Genomic DNA, 20,812 nt, shown 5'->3' on the forward strand with positions numbered 1-20,812 from the left:
AGGAGAACGAAGAGAGGACATTCTCATGTATAATAAGGGGTTAATGAGAATGCAAGGCCCAAGCATGTTAATGTTGGGTGACAAAGGTACTGATCCTTTCACACCTCCCTCTGATTGGCACAGATGGACCAAGCAGGGATGGAGGGAAAGAGCACTTGTGCCAGGAGAAAACAAATTTCATGGCACAATGTGGGTGAAAGGTCTGAAGGGTCAAGTGTGCGGGCAGTGGGAATTTAATGGCAGTGTAAATCTGCTATTGAATGCCACACTCCCAGAATCGATGCACCGATCCAAAGTTTTGTTAAAAGGTACCTTGCAGTACAATGGGTACATGCAAAAGGTGGAGTGTGTGATTCAGGGGTACCTTGTCTTGGTTATGCAGAGTGAGATGGTTCCAGATTGGAGAGGAACAAGCAGGAGGCGTCAATTCTCTTACCAGAGAGACGCAGGGGACAACATCACACTCTGGAGCTACCAACAGAGAGTGCCTCTGAAACAACTATACACACGTAAAGGCTGGAAAGCCGAGGGTGGGTGGTTCTCGAAACAAGAAGTAAAAATAGAGATCAAGCCACATTTCCAGGTGACAAAGAGGGTGGGGAGAGCGGTCCCGGGGGAGGTAAAGCCCACACAGGGAACCCCATTCACACCACACGGGTCACAACAGGGGACGAGATTACACAGTCCATATGCAGCAGCTTATCCTCAGGATAGTTGGGTAAGTGAAGAGGTACTCTTAATCGAACGATTGCAGAGAGTACCGTCTTCCCGACCTCAGGTACATAGTGTGCCTCAGGACATAAGGGGGGAAGAGGTCCAATCAGGACAGCTGGGGACATATTTTGTCAGCGAGAGATTGGACAAGGGGAGGTATATTAATTTTTCTGGAGAAGGATCTTTTGCATGGCAGCTTCGAGATGTTTGGGTGAACAAATGGAAACGGTGCAACATTCCTTTAGGCACCGCTACTTCCTTAGTTCCCACCTCAACCCGTGTCTTACACCAGGACCTGAGAGGTCAACCTTTTTTGGTGCTAGATGGGGAGGTGAAGCAAGTAGAGTTGTCCTCATGCGGGCAATTCTTGCAGAAGTATCTGCGTTGGCCGGGGCAAGCCAAATTTAGTGAAGAAGCCTGCAGGCTCAATAACGCAGAATGCGAGGCTACCATTCAAAAGATCCACCCTGAAGCCCAACCGATAGTTCCGGTGGCTGAAGGAAAGGTTTGGTTTTTTAACACAAGGTCTAATGATACATTCAAGGTATATTCTCATAATTGTTCCGATAAGGGGGATTTTCCAAGGGGAACATATTGTGTGAGTGGAGATCCCATATGGATCCTGTCATCCAGGCTGGATGACGTTGTTTCTCAAATTGTTAAGAGAACTCTAAAGGTCAAAGTTTCACGGGTAGTTCCCGTCCGGAAAGAGAACCCGACATGGGACAAAGGGGAACAGGTTTTGATCCAAGACGACCACATTTTGTTACAAAGGTTAAACAAACAGTACTCTAAGTTAGAGGTAAGATTTCACCATGATACAGGTGATCTTAACGAGGTAGAACACAAAAATGAGCAGGTGAGTTCCAGTCTGCCCTGGTGGACAAAGGTTCCGGTGATGTTCCAGGGACACTCGGACGGGGCATCTGCAGTTCTAAAGTTCTTTCTACACCCACTGGTCGTCTGGATGGGGATGACAACTTTAGGCATCATTATCCAGGTGAGGTTGCGGGTTAAAATTACGTAAAATAAATTAACCTGGTCCAGAGATTGGTGCCTCATAAACAATCTCCGGAACCAATAGTTTAAATTAAGGGATATACAGGGTTACGGGTATAGGTTTAGTAGTACCTAGGAGCTGATTGTATAAAGGCGCTCTTTTAGAAGGCACCTGGCACTGCTCCGTTTTGTAACAACCAAACGAGTTTCACTTTTCTGTGGTCATGCAAGTTTGTGAGTGATACGCAAGTGACGCAAATGCTGAGCATGTGGTATTGAGGGACTTAGAAGTAGGGCCTCCCCAGAGAGCCTGGTTACAGGAAGACCAAGAGGTCTTGCTCTCTCTCTTCCAGGGGTAATCGCCTAGAGCAGAGAAGTTGTGTGAGCACGAACATCGAAAAGTGAAACATACAAGAAAGAAACCAGGTACTGGGAGGTTCAGACGCTGGGATCTGCGGGTCAAGCCGTTTTAGGGGGGATTGTTATAATTTAAGTAGGCCTCAGTTACTTGGCCTGAGTTTTATGTAAAAGGCTTGTCCGCAGTGTATGCCTTTAAAATAGATAGAGGGTTGGTGATGCAGGCAGAGGCATCTCAGGGTCTGCGTGTAGCAGAAGATACACGCAGATACTGAGAACATGTTCCTAACAGAAGGCCATCGGCCACTCTGACCTCAACAGGAACAGAAAACATTGGCCATGTTTACTAAACATCCACGGTCCTGCATCTGGGTCAAGTGCCTCATTGATTATTAATCGAGTAGGCGGGTATGATGACACCACGAGTGGGTCCACCAATAGACTGATATAGGGGGTGGCGAAGATGATGTCATATTTAACTCTTTCCTAGTCGGTATTAAATCTGGAGCGAGCGATGGGGAACTCACTTCTGCTTCTTCTTTCTGCACTAGCTCGCAAGGCCGACTTGGACCTCTAAGCATGTTATTCCTTTATGTAAGCTGATATAATGTATGCTATGTACATAGGTAGTTTAGTGTAACGTAGGTAGGAAGAAGGTACCTGATAGACTTCGGTAGGGAGTCTAATCACGAGCAACATGAAGATTTGCATAGCTAGGATATGATGACTGTATCTATCTGTCTTTCTGTGACTTGAATAAATAACGGAAACATTGGAGAAGCCTGAGAAAGTCTATTTCCTGTTTGCTGTGTGGAGAGTCAAGTGATCTCACAGTCTGTGAGACGATGGTGTCGAAGCAAGGTGATAAGAACAGTTTATAACAGTTATGGGGGAGAGAATCGTACTGGACCCTAAAGCTCTTCTGCTGGGTCTCTGATGACGCCACTCTTACTAATTACCAGACCACCCTAGTCAAGTTCCTCTGCCTGTATGCCCGCAGGGATTTTCTAAATGGATGTTGGATCAGCCCCCCTCCAAAAGCTCCTGGATTACTAGAATAAATAAAGTTATGGCGTGGTACAAGCTAACGTACTTAAACAGGAAATGCCCACAGAAATTTGAAAGAATCTGGTTGCAGTGGTCTGACTATATCACATCACACTCACTCTCTCCTGGCTCCTAATTTTGTACCTCTATCTACAAATAGTGATTCCTCACCTCTTTGTCCTCCTGTGTCTACGGGTTTGTTGGGTTTACGCCTTCTGTAATTTGTTGAGATTCATGGATATGCTCTCCCATAAACCTAGAATGGCCGCTCAGCTTACCTTTATCTCCACATGCGTTTTTGAGCCTTTTTGACGACATGATGCACCTAGGGTTGGGGGGGGGGGGGGGGGGTGAGGGTTCGGGGGGGGATTTGGGGGATGTTTATATGTTCTGTATTTGTGTCTAAAAAAAGTAATAAAATTTGACTTTAAAAAAAAAAAAAAAAGGAAAATCTCTATGGGCTATTACTACTTCCGGGGCGCTATGACCCAGAGTAGTACGGATGCGCTGGGCCGGCGGTGAGCGTCTGATCGCGCAGCCGGCCCAGCGCACCCAAACCGTTCTCTGACATCTCTACTACAGACCTGTCTCTAATCTTCCTTTTCTGGGGAAGGTAACTGAACAAGCCGTATAGTCAGCTAGAAGACAAAATTGTACAGAACAACATTTATGACCCATTCCAGGCTGGCTTCAGGAAACATCACAGCACTGAAACTGCCCTTACCCAAATCTGCAACCATCTGCTCATGGCAAGAGACAGAGGGGAGTGTGGTAACATTTAACATGATTATATATAAAACGATGTTCCGACACCCGGTAATATCGCCTCTTGGATACGAGGCTTTAGCCACAGCAAAAACCTTTTCTTGCAGATACAGTATAAAAATGAACACTTCGTTGTCATGATTTTTATTTTTAATGATCAGTTTAAAACAAAGTACTTGGTTATACTTACGCTGCGTAAGCCTTTGCTATCCTCATGAACATAGCTTCATCTCCTCCTTTGTCAGGGTGTAATTTTAGAGACAGTAAGCGGTATTGTTTTTTAATCTCTGAAATTGTTGCTTCCTAGAAACAAAACAAAAACTATAACAGTGTTTTATCAAAGCAGTATATATTTAACCTCTTTAGCAGTAATCCCGAGTCAGGCTCAGGACGGAAATCCGTAGCTCAGAGCGGTAATCCCGTGCCTGCGAGTTATATGCAGGAGCTGCTGCAGATCTCTCTGTGGTATGTTTTTTTTCTTTGTTTTTAGGGTCTAAAAGCTTGAAAAAAAAACAAAAACTGCACAGCTTTTAGAGCCTAAGTCTGCAAATAATCGTAATGCCAGGGAGGTTAAAGTGATTGATCTGCACTTGCACTCCTCCGACCACTGGGGAACAGAGAAAGATGATGTACCAGAATTCCAATAGTCATACAGGGCACAGCTAAGCGATTCTGATGAATGATCACATCACTACAAGTACAGGCATGCATGCTTTAAGACCCCCTCCCCCCCGCCCTCCACATTACACACCAGGTACAAAGACACCCATGTGACATTACATTACAAAGTCACTACAAGTATACACCATATACCTCAGCTTAGCAGTGACACAGACAGCAATAAACCCACTAACTGTTCTGGCTATACGCTCATGTCAATCCCTTCACTCAGCTTCCCACACATCTCTTATTTATTCCATCACACACCACAATAGGAATACAAATATTCAGGGCTGTTGAGCAGGTACAAAAATCATCCAACTCAGACTGTCTCCTCAGGTTATGATTTCACGGATTCAAATTCCTGACTCTTGTTGTACTAGAACATAAAAAGCATTTCATCACTGCCAAAGCGTAACAGGACAACTGTAGTGAAAGGTATTTGGAGGCTGCTATATTTATTTCCTTTTAAAGAGAGTCTTAAGAGAAAATAAATCTCGCTTCAGACCTCATAGATAGCAGGGGCACGTGTGCCCCTGCTAAACCGCCGCTATCCCGCGGCTTAACGGGGGTCCCTGATTCCCCAAATCCCCTCCGTAATGCAGGGGAGCGCTTCCTGGTTGGGGCAGGGCTAACCGCCGAAACCCTGCCCCACGCACGTCTGTCAGCGCGTATCTCCGCCTCTCCCCCGCCCCTCTCAGTCTTCCTTCGCTGAGAGGGGCGGGGGAGAGGCGGTGATGCGCCGCTGACAGACGCGACTGGAGGCAGGGCTGCAGCCGTTAGCCCTGCCTCCAGGAGCGACCAAGTCTGCGACCAAGTGTCGCAGTGGGGGGTTTGGGAGCCAAGGGACCCCCGTTTAGCGGCGCTATTGCGGCGGTTTAGCAGGGGCACATGTGCCCCTGCTAACTATGAGCTCTGAAGCGAGATTTATTCTCGCTTCAGAGTCTCTTTAAGCTATACCAGTTACCTGGCAGCCCTGCTGGCCTATTTGGCTGCAGTATTGTCTAAATCACACCAGAAACAAGAATGCAGCTAATCTTGCCAGAGCTGTCAGTAACGTCAGAAATTGCATTCTTGTTCAGGGTCTATGGCTAAACGTATTAGATCAGCAGGGCAGCCAGGCAACTGGTATTACTTAAAAGGAAATAAATATGGCAGCCACCATATCCCTCTAACTACAGTTTTCCTTTAAGAATTTTGATGTAATGCCAATGCCTATCTGTACCGCTGATCATCTATCTATAATACTTTTAGCCATAGACCCTAAAATAAGCATAGATCAGGTGCTCTGCCTGAAGTTGCTGCATGCATATTTCATTTATGTGATTTAGACACTACTGCAGCCAAAGAGATTAGCAGGACTGCCAGGCAACTGGTATTGTTTAAAAGAAACTACGGCAGTCACCATATTCCTTTCACTTCAGGTTCCCCCTCACCTCAGTGTTGAGAAAGAAATGTGATCTTAGATCTCCCCACTTATAATAAGGAGTCACTCACCTCAGAAAACCTGAGATTGGTGAAGTAAAAAGATTTTAAGCCAATTACCGAAATTGGGAAATAAAAAATATGGGCTGTACAAATCTACCAAAAACTAGGCTGTTGCCATGACAGCCAGGAAATCATTTTCTATTTTCCCTAGAACATTATAGCCAGCTGTAGACTGAAATAAAAATGGACTGCTGAATATAAAAACACAGATTCCTGGGAGGGGAGGTGACCTTGACAGAAAACTATGCCAAATAGAATCCAGTTGGATATTCAGGTTAGGAACTGTCATTCCCCATGGTTTGAACTCTGACCTTCCCCTGGCACCTTTCTTGCCACAATAGATAGTGACAGGTTATCGCTATAGAAATAGGCACTTCATTAATTGTTAGCGCTTAAATTATGTGCAGTGTAGGATTGATATAATCTAGTTAGTGTGTGTATGGGAATTGGTTGCACGATATGCACATGAATGGGTAATAATCCGATTGGACGATTGACGTGCCCTGAAATGGGGGTAATCTGATATGATTAGATGTGATACAAGATCAATCAATAGTGGAACACGCCTCTGCCTATAGTAACCTAATAGAAAGTTTTTAATCATGAAGATCTAGCTAATAACTGTATATGGCTTTAAATCAGCAAAGGGAGGAGCATGCCAAGGTAAAAGGAACACTGGGACTATTTCAATGAAAGTTTGAACAGCCGTCCACTATCATCTGACGAAGGCCGGTGGGCGGCCAATACTAGTGATGCGCAGAGCGGTGACGTCACTTCCAGTTCCCCGACGGCTGAAGTGTATACACGCCGGGAATGGAGTAACCGAGCGGCAGGTTTGCGGGCAGTCGGGACGGTGCAGCGCGGAGTGGATGGAGCACGAGCGGGGAGCATAACGAAAGGACTGTGACACAGACCCAAGCTGAGTGAGGCTTACGCAGATGAGGTGGTGAGAGCCCTCAGCGGCAATCTTTGCTTGTTGCTTTGCATGTGCTAACGTTGTGTATGTCACTAACCACAGGCGCTTACTGAGCAAGTCCAAAACGCAACCTGCCAGCAGGATGAACATTATCCCCAAGTGTATCAATACAGTATACTGCAACCACATGTGGGAACTTGCAATACCGGAGCATCAATGAGAATTGTTTGCTATCAGCAGACAGTGTGTGTTACTCCCAGGAGTTTAAAGGACTTCCTCACATGTGTGTGCGGGGGTGCAGTGGGAAATGAATGTGTGGCACAGCTGGCTGTGAGTCAGCTTAGGCGGGACACTGCAGATCTGCTCTTTTAATGGGTTGTGGGGTATTTTGTACAAGCTATTTGGAATAAAGTGAATATGTTTAGTACACAGTGGCGTATTGGAATTTTGTACTTTGAATATAAAAACACAACATGTCTAGTTTATGTGCTATTATACATTTTTTTTATATTCATTTTAAAAAAAACACACTGGAATTACATCATAAACTGTTTAAAAATGATGTCATGATCACTGATGCAGTATATTCCCATCACAGACTAAAACGTGGCCATACATATCTCTAGACTTGGCGACCGAGTGACCATCAGAATCGATAATTATTCAACAAATTTCATGCATTGATCAGACATGCTGGAAAGTGTCAGACAGTCATGCTCAATCAGGTGTGTGACAGTGGTGGCGTGTGGTAATCACGAATGAACACACGCACACCACGTTAACATTAATGTTTTATCCCCCCCTCTAGGCCATTATACTTTACCTGTCCTGCCTTTGGCACTGAGTGTCCGTGCCATATTTCCACATTCAGGCCCCACGTGAGTACTGGCATATAGCACGTAGGGTGCCTGTGTATAACGCTGGCAACCACATGGGGCGCAAACGTGGAAGATCAATGAGGACACTTCGTGCTAACAGCAGACAGGTAAAGTATGACATCACAGGTACCGGAAGGGGGGGGGGGTGAAGACAAAACACTAGGAGCAGCTGGGGGCATCGTCCCAAGGCTGTTTCCTGGAGGAGTTCATGCTGAAATCAATCGGGAATTGGCCTGCAGTTTATAGTGCCATAACAGATCTCTCTCCAATCAGATTCTATCAGAGAGAGAGATGTAGACAAATTGCCACATTTAGGCCGCATTAAAAGATATCAGCCTAGTACCAGTGCTTTCGTGCAGTACAAGCCAGTCTCCATATATAAATCACCATGAAGAACACTATTCTCAGTGTCCCTTGTAACTGATTTTCAACCCCCTGCTTGTCATGAATCTTTGTCTTTATTGTGGAGGAAGGAAAATCCCAAAGGGTGATCACTACACTCACTTATTGCAACAAAAACTTGAGGGGGATAGGCAAACAAAAGAATAAAGAAGAAAGGTCCATTTAAAATACCGTAAACTTTATTAGCAAGTCTTTGTATCATTCACTCCAGTTACATGAACAAAACTCAGGTGGTACTTTACTTCTTCATTCCTTTGGTGCAGCAAAGTAACTAGGCTAGCAGGGGCACAGAAGAGAAGAATGGCTTTGGCACGGCTTGGTGAGGTATTAAGGTGTGCGTTTGTACTCCACACGTGCACATAAGTGGAGCAATTTCTACACAAAAGAAAAAGAGATTATAGGAAGCAGCAAGAACAGTGGTCCCTCAAGCAGCAGCATGTACCAGTAGATACAGGCAAGCCATCAGATGGTTTGTTCTATATAAAGACGCTGCTGCTATGCTGATATTCTTGTACATGGCTATAATTAATAACGCATCTATGTTGCAATACTATGTTTAACAGTATAGCCAAGGTTTATTGGCGTAAACCTTAGCTTTACTGTTTCTTATATGCATCACCGTTATGTACATCTCCAAAGACAAGCAATTTGGGCACCACCATAGGCAATAGCATGAATTACGATTATAATGGCACTCACTGAATAATCTGGAAGCCAGCAATAGCTGGATCCTGAATTATGTGGGGAACAAATGAATTAGGTAGTCAGTAAGGCTACGTTTCCACTAGTGCGGTGCGATTCAGTTGTGGAAAACGTGAAAACGAATTTGCAAGCAGATGCAAAGTCGTTTGTAGTTGTATGCAAATTTTAATGCAAAAACATTAAAATTTGCATTTGTTTGTAAGTATGCAATTTTAACCATGTCAGTGCCTGTGTGCCGTTCCATCAATTTTACGCAAAAACATATGCGGATCCGCATGGAAAATTTGCATAGCGAAAACGCATGCAAATTTCCTATTAATTACATTACAAGCGAATTGAACACTAGCTTTGTGATGTGCGAATTCTGATGGCTCTGCTGTGCAGATTTTTTATGCACAGTCCACCGCACAGATTTCCTGACAAATGGAAACAGGGCTATTGACTATTATTGGGTATGTGAATCTGCATGCAGATTTGCTCTAGTGGAAACGGGCCCTAAAAGAATAGCTTTATCCCCATCCTCTATGCATGAAAAAAAACTCTACAGAAGCACAGAGCATGCTAACTGAATTTCTCAGAATACTGGTTGAACACTGACAAGCCCCCATTCACTCTGTTTATTCTCCTTTAGTAGGGCCATAATTCACACCCATATGGTGGGGAATATGACATTTTTCAATCTCACATTCCTTTAGAAATTACCAGTGAAGCTCCAGTTAAGAGGGTACATGGGCATCTTCTGGTCTGGTCCCCAGGGTGTTGTGAAAACATCAGAGGTCTGTCCTCACACAGTATCTTCTAAACACTCACTCTTTCCTATTTTTGTTTATTTTATTTATGTATTTATATAGCACCGACATATTACACAGCGCTGTACAGAGTTTATGGTCTTGTCAGTAACAGTACCTTAGAGGGGCTCACAATCTAGTCCCTACTATAGTCATATGTCTATGTATGTATCATAGTTTAGGGCCAATTTAGGTGAAGCCAATTAACTTATCAGTATGTTTTTTTGGGAGGGATGTGGAAAGAAACCAGAGTGCCCGGAGAAATTCCACGCAGACATGGGGAGTGTCACAGACCGCAAGGCCGGTCTGCGGATGGGGTAAATCGATCAGCATCAGAAATCCTCTCACACGGTCATTTGTTCATCACGAAGGGTAACCCGCGTTCGCAATTTGATGAACTGACTCACGAAGGGAGCGTTCGGATACCAACGGATTCACCACACACATACAATTCAAAGATCTGCCACCAAGCGAGTTACACAGCCCGCTACTGTAATTACTAGGACTTGGAGAACCCTTTAGTAACCCCTAGCAGTATGCAGGAACCTGGGTCAGATCGTTATATCTGGGCCGGGTTCTCGCATGCGGGTTATAAAGGTTTACTTCTATTAAACACAGGGTAGCGAGTTCAGGAGAATAGGTACGATTGTGTATGTTCAGCAACAGGTCATAACTGCTAAACGATTTTTAAAACGTTTAATAACAAAAATGCATTACATACAGTTATATACACCAATTAACATATACTGTATACACAGAGCTTAAAAATAAAAAGGAATAAAATCAGAAAATTCTTACTTAGTTATGCTGAGCAGTCCATTTGAAGAATGAAGAAAAAGAGTCCAGTTTTAAAAGTAGACATTCAGGTTAAAAGTCCTTGAATCACAGCATGCGGCGGTTCTCCGTGGAACGCATGCTTGGACTTCCCTGGTCGATGAAATTTGGAGAACTGAGGGAGGGGTCCCTCGCAACCAGTTTTGACTGACCTGAGTTTTGGGCTGTCACTACCTGGAAAGTAGGTGTGTTTCAGGCGGGGTTACCTCCTAATCAGCAGGTTGCCGCCCACAGACTCAGAGCAAGAAATGTACCAATTATTAATAATCTGTGTAACTCCGCCCCAGATTGGCGCATCGCAAATCCGAGACTAATACAAGGTGGCAAGCCACTTATGAATATAAACGAGGCTATACACGCATCTGTCGCATTCACCCTACACAGGCCGGTTAAAGTGGTTTCTCTACAGATTCCCGATAGCTAGAAAATTGCAATTTAGGTGACTGATAGAACGGATTTCTAGATATCAGGAAATGTAATTTTTGTCTTGCTGTGCCAAACCTATTTTGAATTATTAATAAATTAACGTTCCCTTTGTTTGAGGCTATGAGCTTGGAGGGAATTTTTAAACTTACTGGTTCGAGCTGGTTTTTCTTTTGGGGGAAGAGGAGCGGTGTAGCCAAATGGCTTCTCGGCAGGAGAGTTGGCCACTTGTGAAATTCTTTCCTGACACAGGATGTGGGGGAAGGTTACTGTTGCTCTCAGTAAGAAGAGAGGAAAAGGGACATCTATTGTACATTGCACAGGACTGACCATAATTGCGCACGACCATACGAAAATCGTTGGGACTTGCGCACGACTTTCCGTAATGTTCGTCACAGGGAGAACATACCAACTCATTGAAGATTGCTATTTTGGGGGGGGGGGCAACTCACTTCACATTTAGTTAATGGTGACAAGGTGTGTGTGTTTTTTTTTTTTTTACAGCCACTGTCCCCTCATTGGGCATGTTTTCTATGGAGGATGTGTGACTAATGCATTAGGATGGTACTATGGGAAGTAAAGTGTGGTTGTAGAACAGTAAAGAACAATCCCGTGGAAATTATATAATAATTATGTGTTATTGCAGCCAGGCAGCTTTCTCCGCTATGCCAAATGCTTGAAATCAGGTGCAAGGGAAGAGTGCGATTACCTCACCAAAGCAATGAGTCGTTTTGTTTTATATTACAGGTCATGCTCTGAACATCTGTTGCCACCATTTTCCACAAGTTTTGAGATTATTACAGAAAGACAGCTCAAGATATAGATAGAGATATATAGAGATAGAGATACAGAGAGACATAGATATATAGCTACACCCTTATCAGCCGCACTACATGCCCCTGCAAAGGGGGAAAAGAATGTGACTGTTGGGGGTAAAGGTCCACACTTTAAGTTGCTGATGTCTAATATAGCTTAATATCACTTACCTTTAAAGTAAATGTGAAGAGAGTTAAAATCAAAGTCTAATACCTACCTTTGGACAGGGAAGGCTCTGGATCCTATAGTGCCTTCCCTGTCCTCTCGTTCCAGCGCAGTCATACCCATTTAAATGTGCCACCTCAGAAGGCTTTGGAAGCACTGGTGTCCACAAAAGCTTCCAAAGCGGGTGGCTCCATACAACGCATGCGCGAGAGCACACGTTTGTGTGCTCACGCATATGCAGTATGGAGCTGACAGTCTTCAGAAGCACGAGTCCTGAAGCATCCCATGGCTCACGGACGTGTATTTGACCAGTTGGTCGATGCACACAATGGGGGTGACAAAGCTGGAAAGAGGGGAGCAGGAAAGGACAGGAAATGCTGTAAAGACGAGAGTTTTCCCTGTCAATAAGTAACTGCCTTTTTTGACCTCTTTACTTTAAAGGGATACTGTAGGGGGGTCGGGGGAAAATGAGTTGAACTTACCCGGGGCTTCTAATGGTCCCCCGCAGACATCCTGTGCCCACGCAGCCACTCACTGATGCTCTGGCCCCGCCTCCAGTTCACTTCTGTAATTTCAGACTTTAAAGTCTGAAAACCACTGCGCCTGCGTTGCTGTGTCCTCGCTCCCGCTGATGTCACCAGGAGTGTAGTGCGCAGTCCCAGTACGGTCTGCGCCTGCGTAGTACACTCATGGTGACGTCAGCGGGAGCGAGGACAAGGCAACGCAGGCACAGTGGTTTTCAGACTTTAAAGTCTGAAATTACAGAAGTGAACTGGAGGCGGGGCCAGAGCATTGGGGAGTGGCTGCGCGGGCACAGGATGTCTGCAGGGGACCATTAGAAGCCCCAGGTAAGTTAAACTCATTTTCCCCTGACACCGTACAGTATTCCTTTAAAGGACAACTGAACTGAGAAGACAATGGATGCTGCCATATTCATTTCCTTTTAACCACTTGAGGACCGTAGGCTTTACCCCCCCTTAAGGACCAGACCCTTTTTTTCCATTCAGACCACTGCAGCTTTCACGGTTTATTGCTCGCTCATACAACCTACCACCTAAATGAATTTTGGCTACTTTTCTCGTCACTAATAAAGCTTTCTTTTGGTGCCATTTGATTGCTGCTGCGATTTTTACTTTTTATTATATTCATCAAAAAAAAAACAAACATGAATTTTGACAAAAAAATGATTTTTTTTTACTTTCTGTGCTGACATTTTTCAATAAAGTAAAATTTCTGTATACATGCAGCACGAAAAATGTGGACAAACATGTTTTTGATTAAAAAAAACCCATTCAGCCTATATTGATTGGTTTGGGTAAAAGTTATAGCCTCTACAAACTATGGTGCAAAAAGTGAATTTTCCCATTTTGTAGCATCTCCGACTTTTCTGACCACCTGTCATGTTTCCTGAGGGGCTTGAATTCCAGGATAGTATAAATACCCCCCAAATGACCCCATTTTGGAAAGAAGACATCTCAAATTATTCACTCAGAGGCATAGTGAGTTCATAGAAGATATTATTTTTTGTCACAAGTTAGCGGAAAATGACACTTTGTGACAAGGAAATTTTTTTTTTCCATTTCTGCTAACTTGTGACAATAAAAAAAATGAAATCTGCTACGAACTCACCATGCCCCTATCTGAATACCTTGAAGTGTCTACTTTCCAAAATGGGGTCATTTGTGGGGTGCGTTTACTGTCCTCGCATTTTGGGGGGTGCCAATTCATTGGACTTTGGGCCCCTTAGCGCAGTTAGGCTGCAAAAAAGTGCCACACATGTGGTATTGCAGTACTCAGGAGAAGTAGTATAATGTGTTTTGGGGTGTATTTTTACACATACCCATGCTGGGTGGGAGAAATCTCTGTAAATGACAATTTTTAGATTTTTTTTATTTATTTTTTTTAACACACAATTGTCCATTTACAGAGATATTTCTCCCACTCAGCATGGGTATGTGTAAAAATACACCCCAAAACACATTATACTACTTCTCCTGAGTACGCCGATACCACATGACACTTTTTTGCAGCCTAGGTGCGCTAAGGGGCCCAACGTTCTAGTCACAGGTCATTTTGAGGCATTTGTTTTCTAGACTACTCCTCACAGTTTAGGGCTCCTAAAATGCCAGGGCGGTATAGGAACCCCACAAGTGACCCCATTTTAGAAAAAAGACACCCCAAGGTATTCCGTTAGGTGTATGGCGAATTCATAGAAGATTTTATTTTTTGTCACAAGTTAGAGAAAAATGACACTGTGAAAAATAAAAAAAAACAATAAAAATCAATTTCCGCTAACTTTTGACAATAAAATAATATCTTCTATGAACTCGTCATACACCTAACAGAATATCTTGGGGTGTCTTTTCTAAAATGGGGTCACTTGTGGGGTTCCTATACCGCCCTGGCATTTTACGGGCCCAAAACCGTGAGTAGTCTGGAAACCAAACGTCTCAAAATGACTGTTCAGGGGTATAAGCATCTGCAAATTTTAATGACAAGTAGTCTATGAGGGGGCTAATTTTGTGGAACCGGTCATAAGCAGGGTGGCCTTTTAGATGACAGGTTGTATTGGGCCTGATCTGATGGATAGGAGTGCTGGGGGGGGGGGGGGGGGGGGGATGACAGGAGGTGATTGATGGTGTCTCAGGGGGTGGTTAGTGGGGGAAAATAGATGCAATCAATGCACTGGGGAGGTGATCGGAAGTGGGTCTGAGGGGGATCTGAGGGTTTGGCCAAGTGATCAGGAGCCCACACGGGGCAAATTAGGGCCTGATCTGATGGGTAGGTGTGCTAGAGGGTGACAGGAGGTGATTGATGGGTGTCTCAAGGTGTGATTAGAGGGGGGAATAGATGCAAGCAATGCACTGCCGAGGTGATCAGGGCTGGGGTTTGAGGGCGTTCTGAGGGTGTGGGCGGGTGATTGAGTGCCCTAGGGGCATATAGGGGTCTAATCTGATGGGTGGCAGTGACGGGGGGTGATTGATGGGTGATCAGTGGGTTATTACAGGGAAGAACAGATGTAAATAATGCACTGGCGAATTGATAAGGGGGGGGGGGGGGGGGGGTATGAGTGCAATCTGAGCGTGTAGGCGGGTGATTGGGTGCCCGCAAGGCGCAGATTAGGGTCTGATCTGAAGGGTAACAGTGACAGGTGGGTATAGGGGGTGATTGATGGGTAATTAGTGGGTGTTTAGGGTAGAGAACAGATGTAAAAATGAACTTGGAAGGTGATCTGACGTCGGATCTGCGGGCGATCTATTGGTGTGGGCGGGTGATCAGATTGCCCGCTAGGGGCAGGTTAGGGGCTGATTGATGGGTGGCAGTGACAGGGGGTGATTGATGGGTGATTGACAGGTGATCAGTTGTTTATTACAGGGGGGATAGAGGCATATAGTACACAGGGTGGGGGGAGGTCTGGGGAGAATCTGAGGGGTGGGGGGGTGATCAGGAGGGAGCAGGGGACAGTTTAGGGAATAAAAAAAAATAGTGTCGACAGATAGTGACAGGGAGTGACTGATGGGTGATTAGGGGGGTGATTGGGTGCAAACAGGGGTCTGAGGGGTGCTGTGGGCGATAAGGGGGCAGGAGGGGGGGGGGGAGGGGAAATCAGTGTGCTTGGGTGCAGACTAGGGTGGCTGCAGCCTGCCCTGGTGGTCCCTCGGACACTGGGACCACCAGGGCAGGAGGCAGCCTGTATAATAGGCTTTGTATACATTACAAAGCCTATTATACGCATGGATCGGCTGAGATTTGTATTCCTCTGCCCGCCGGCGCTGCTAAGTGGCCAGCGAGCTGGAGGCTAAATCCCCGGCCATCGATCCCCGGCGGAGGATCGCGTCACGGATGACGCGATCGCTCCGCCCATGCCCGTACAAGGACCGCCGCCTCTGTGCATGCGGCGGTCCTTGCGGGATCCACTTTCCGGCCGCCCTTTGCAGTGGGCGGTCAGCAAGTGGTTAAACAATCCCAGTTGCCTGGCAGTCCTGTTGATCTATTTAGCTATAGTAATGTCTGAATAACACCAGAAACAAACATGCAGCTAATCTTATGCGATTTGACAATCTCAGGATCACCTGATTTGCTGCACTGCAGGACAGCCAGGCAACTGTTATTGCTTAAAAGGAAATAAGTGCGGCAGCTTCCATATCCCTCTCACTACAGGTTCCCTTTAAGACTTTTTCATAGTTTTGAACCAGGCGTTTCCCTTTTTGTTCTTTTGCATGGATTTTAGGCTTTTCTGAAAAACAGGGTCCATAGAGAAAAACACCTATAATTTAACACACACTCAATGCATCTGATACCTTGGATTGAAGTCTTGTTTTCAATAACTTAAAGGGAACCTGAATCAAGAGGTACTGTATATAGAGGCTGCCATGTTTATTTTCTAATGCTGGATACACACGGTGCGTTCGTGCACTCGATTTTCCCGTCGATTCCCGTCGATTCGTTTATTTCCAACATGTCCGATTTGGATTTCGATGGATCGTTAGGTCGATTCGCATGCAGAGTATGCCGAATCGACCTAACGATCCATCGAAATCCAAATCGGACATGTTGGAAATAAACGAATCGACGGGAATCGACGGGAAAATCGAGTGCACGAACGCACCGTGTGTATCCAGCATAATACCAGTTGCCAGGTAGTCCTGCTGATCATTTTGTCAGCAACAGTGTCTGAAACACACACCTGAAACAAACATGCAACTAGTCAGATTTTTGTCAGAAACCCCTGATCTGCATGCTTGTTCAGGGTTTATGGCTAAAAGTACAAGAGGATAAGCAGGACTGCTGGGCAATTGGCATTGCTTAATATTAAATATGTCAGCCTCTATATCCCTCTCATTTCAGGTTTCCTTTAAAGGGAAGATCAACGCAGACTATAACAAACAAACTGCACTTACCTGTGGCTTCTTCCAGCTCCTGGCAATCGATCGGTGCCCTGGCCGCAGTTCTTCTCCCTCTCGGCGTCCAGCAGTGAAGAAGCCGACCTCGCCAGGTCGGCTTCATGTGCGCTCCACGGCGCCTGCGCAGTAGAGACCCGCTGACGTCCCTACACCACGTGATCCGCGCCGTGGAGCGCACAGAAGCCGACCTGGCTTCTTCACCGCTGGACGCCGGGAGGAAGAGGAGTTGCGGTGAGGGCACCGATCGACTGCCAGGAGCTGGAAGATGCCCCAGGTAAGTGGAGTTTGTTTTTTTATAGTCTGCGCGAACCTTCCCTTTAACCTCCTTGCCGGTCTAAAAAATCCGGCAAGGAGGCAGCGCCGCACTTTTTTTTAAATTTTTTTTTTTTTTTAAATCATGTAGCGAGCCCAGGGCTCACTACATGATAGCCGCTGAGCGGCGGCATCCCCCCCACCCACTCCGATCGCCTTTGGCGATCAGAGTTTGCAGGAAATCCCGTTGAGAACGGGATTTCCTGCAGGGCTTCCCCGGTCGCCATGGCGACGGGGCGGGATGACGTCACGGACGTCGGGACGTCACAGGGAATCCCGAACCGCCCCTCAGCTCTGCCTGGCACTGATTGGCCAGGCTGCGCAGGGGTCTGGGGGGGCGGCTCAGCGCGGAGGGTATCGAGAATCGGCAGCGATCGCGTACTACACGCAGCTAGCAAAGTGCTAGCTGCGTGTAGGGAAAAAAAATTATGCAAATCGGCCCAGCGGGGCCTGAGAAACCCTCCTGCGCAGGTTACCCCGAGCTGAGCTCGGGATAACCGGCAAGGAGGTTAAGTAACTTGTGAAAAACATCTCAGCACAGGCAGATCTTTTTAAAGAGAACCCGAGGTGGGTTTGAAGAATATTATCTGCATACAGAGGCTGGATCTGCCTATAGAGCCCAGCCTCTGTTGCTATCCCAAACCCCCCTAAGGTCCCCCTGCACTCTGCAATCCCTCATAAATCACAGCCACGCTGCTGACAAACAGCTTGTCAGAGCTGGCTGTGTTTATCTCTATAGTGTCAGTCTGCTGCTCTCCCCGCCTCCTGCAGAACTCCAGTCCCCGCCTGCATCCTTTCCCTCCCTGCTGATTGGAAGGAAGGGACGGGGGCAGGGACCGGAGCTATGCAGGAGGCGGGGGAGCAGCTGAGACTGACACTACAGATGTAAACACAGCCTCCAGCATGGCTGTGATTTATGAGGGATTGCAGAGTGCAGGGGAACCTTAGTGGGGTTTGGGATAGCAACAGAGGCTGGGCTGTATAGGCAGATCCAGCCTCTGTATGCAGATAACATTCTTTAAACACACCTCGGGTTCTCTTTAACATGGTATTAAAATAGGAGTCTGAAAATGTTACAATAAAATTCAGCCCTTATGCATTATCACCAGTGTTGCCAACTCATCCCTTTAATTACTGACACATATGAATTATACAGGTTTTGAGGCTAGGTAGATGCAGTTAAGGCACTGATTGTGTGCAAATGGCCCCAGAACCTGTATAAGTTAGATGTGTCAGTAATTAAAGGGATGAGTTGGCAACACTGATTATCACAAATACAAGGAAAAATACTGATTTACAGGGATTAGTTTATTAAAAAGAAGCAACCATCATAATTATTACTTTAAGTTACTTACCGGATCTAAGCCCAATATTTCATATGGGTTATATTCTTGATACTCTTTATCAGTTTTGGAAACTTTGTAAGCAAGAAAAAGGAATATTGCCCATCCCAGAAGTAAAATTATTTTCCTGTTAAAATTGGACATCAAGAAAAAAAAAATCAGCTCAAAAGCAGGGATTCAATGTCAACCACTACTAGTTATGGCTTCATACACATAAATGATAGGAGATGTGGAGAGTTCTAAGTGACCACAGCTTAATTAGTTCTACTCCACAAGCACATGTCATTAGGTTCCAAAAATAAGTTTCAGCTCAGGTGCTTAGTGCCATATGCATACCAGTAACCCTCAGTCCTCACTATACACATTTACCAGATCGCACTAGCAAATTACTGATGAAATGCATGCTCCTTTAAAAGGAGAGCTGCTTAAAGAGAACCTGTACTGAGTAAAATTATTTAAAATAAACACATGAGGTAACTTCAAATGAACATTACATAGTTACCTTGCCATCACTTCCTCTCAGAAGCTCACCATTTTCTTCTTACAGTGATCCCTTCCAGTTCTGACAACATTTTGTCAGAACTGAAATATATCAGTTGCTGTCAGTTACAGCTGAGAGGAGAACTGATGTGTCCATGTTTCCCTATGGCTCAAGTGGGCGTTATTACAGTTTAACTGTGTGCTGACCAGGAAGCTGTTATGGGGTACTGGTCATTTTCAAAATGAAGGACGGAGAATTAATTTGATCAGTGGACAAACAGGACACAGGAGAGGAGAAAGAGATGGAGGAGTAGACTACATGGGAGGCAAGTATGACTTGTGTATGGTTATTTTGACTTTTAATTTTCAGTACAGGTTTTCTTTAATCTTCACTCTAACTTCTGCATTACCTCCAGAGTAGATTACCTCTTGGGCGCCAGCGCTCACACTCAATGGTTCACCACTTCACTTATGCTATATGTTCAATAGTATGTAAGCTTCCTCTCAATGTTGAGTCCCATTTTGTATTACAATAGCAGCCACTTTCTCCGCTTCCATAATATCATTATGTTTCAAAGCTCAAATAGCATCCCTCTGGTCTTGGCCTAAAGAGGAACTTTAACCAAGGAATAAAAACTTTGTCCCAATCAGGGATACCCCTTTCCTCATGAGAAACCTTTAAGATCATCCGGGGTGTTAATGTGGTAAAACCCCTACCACAGTGTGATGTCATGACAATGGTTATGACAGTTTCCTTTCTGTAAACCTTGTTGCATTGTGGGAAATGCAGCAAGTGTGCAAATGTATATCAATAAAATACAACCTTTTAGCCTACCACATTGTTAGGTGGTGTGGATATAGATAATGGCAGTTGGTGCAGTCTAGTTTTTTTCATGTCTACCAGTAGTAATGATGATTACGTGCAGGCTGATTGTGGTTCAAAAAAACACAAAAATTACATGGCGAATATCAAATCATTAATCTTTTATTTTTTTAACTTCTCATTTTGCAATGTATTGATTTATTTCCCCCCTCCCCACTATTAATATTCAGTAAAGTTCCTCTTTAACCACTTGATGACGCCGTATTTCTGGCCCCTTAAAGTATACCTGTGGTAAAAAAAAAAAAAAAAAAAGTGCTCCTAGGTGGTACACACCTCAGGAAGGGTAAGCCTCTGAATCCTAAAGAGGCTCCTCCGTTGTCCACAGCAGAGGGGATCAAGCACTGGCTTCCGCAGGCGCACTAGTGGTTTTCCCTCAGGCTCTGTTAGAGAGAACTGAGCGCAATCGGGTCTGCTCTACTGTGCAGGCATGAGCAGTCTGCGCCTGCTGATCACCGGCGATCAGCAAAGCACTAAAAGCTCCCAAGTGTGAACCAGCCCTCAGACTTTAAGGCTGCAGCTGCTAAACAAGCTACCATTTTAGTAATGACAGGAAGTGAAGTGCCTGTCACTAAATGGTCTCTCAACCCTGAAATCCATGTATCCAGATTTCTGGCCAAACAAATAGAAGCAATGACAGGCTTAAAAGGAGAAAGAGATCGAGCCCCCTGCTCTTTCCAGGAGTACCTCTTCCTTTTTTGTCCATGGGTTTTTTTGTTTGTTTTGTTTTTTAGACTACCTGCAATTTTAATGGGGAGGTCTGCTTCATCAGAGTACTGAGCTAAGGATACATCTAATTTCAGACATTTAGTCCACGATGCCCAGTCTTTATATTTAAAGGGAAAACACCTCTTGAAAGATCACAGAATAGTTTTTTTTCTGCTTGTGTACTTTTGCAATAAAGCTTGTGTAATTTTGTAATAAATAAATAAAATTAAT

General features: G+C 45.0%; 1 protein-coding gene across 2 annotated transcripts in view; it reads right to left on the reverse strand.

Annotated features, from left to right (window-relative positions):
- Positions 1 to 20,812, reverse strand: part of SEC63 (SEC63 homolog, protein translocation regulator) — a 158,296-nt gene that overhangs the window by 84,407 nt on the left and 53,077 nt on the right. For both annotated transcript variants that reach the window (XM_068231260.1, XM_068231259.1), the window contains 2 exons: positions 18,526 to 18,640; positions 4,073 to 4,185 (listed from right to left, as the gene is read on the reverse strand). In XM_068231260.1, coding sequence (XP_068087361.1) covers positions 4,073 to 4,185; positions 18,526 to 18,640 — 228 coding nt within the window. The remainder of the gene's footprint in view (positions 1 to 4,072; positions 4,186 to 18,525; positions 18,641 to 20,812) is intronic.

This window comes from Hyperolius riggenbachi, chromosome 4 (genome assembly GCF_040937935.1).
Source record: "Hyperolius riggenbachi isolate aHypRig1 chromosome 4, aHypRig1.pri, whole genome shotgun sequence".
NCBI classification, from domain to species: Eukaryota; Metazoa; Chordata; class Amphibia; order Anura; family Hyperoliidae; genus Hyperolius; species Hyperolius riggenbachi.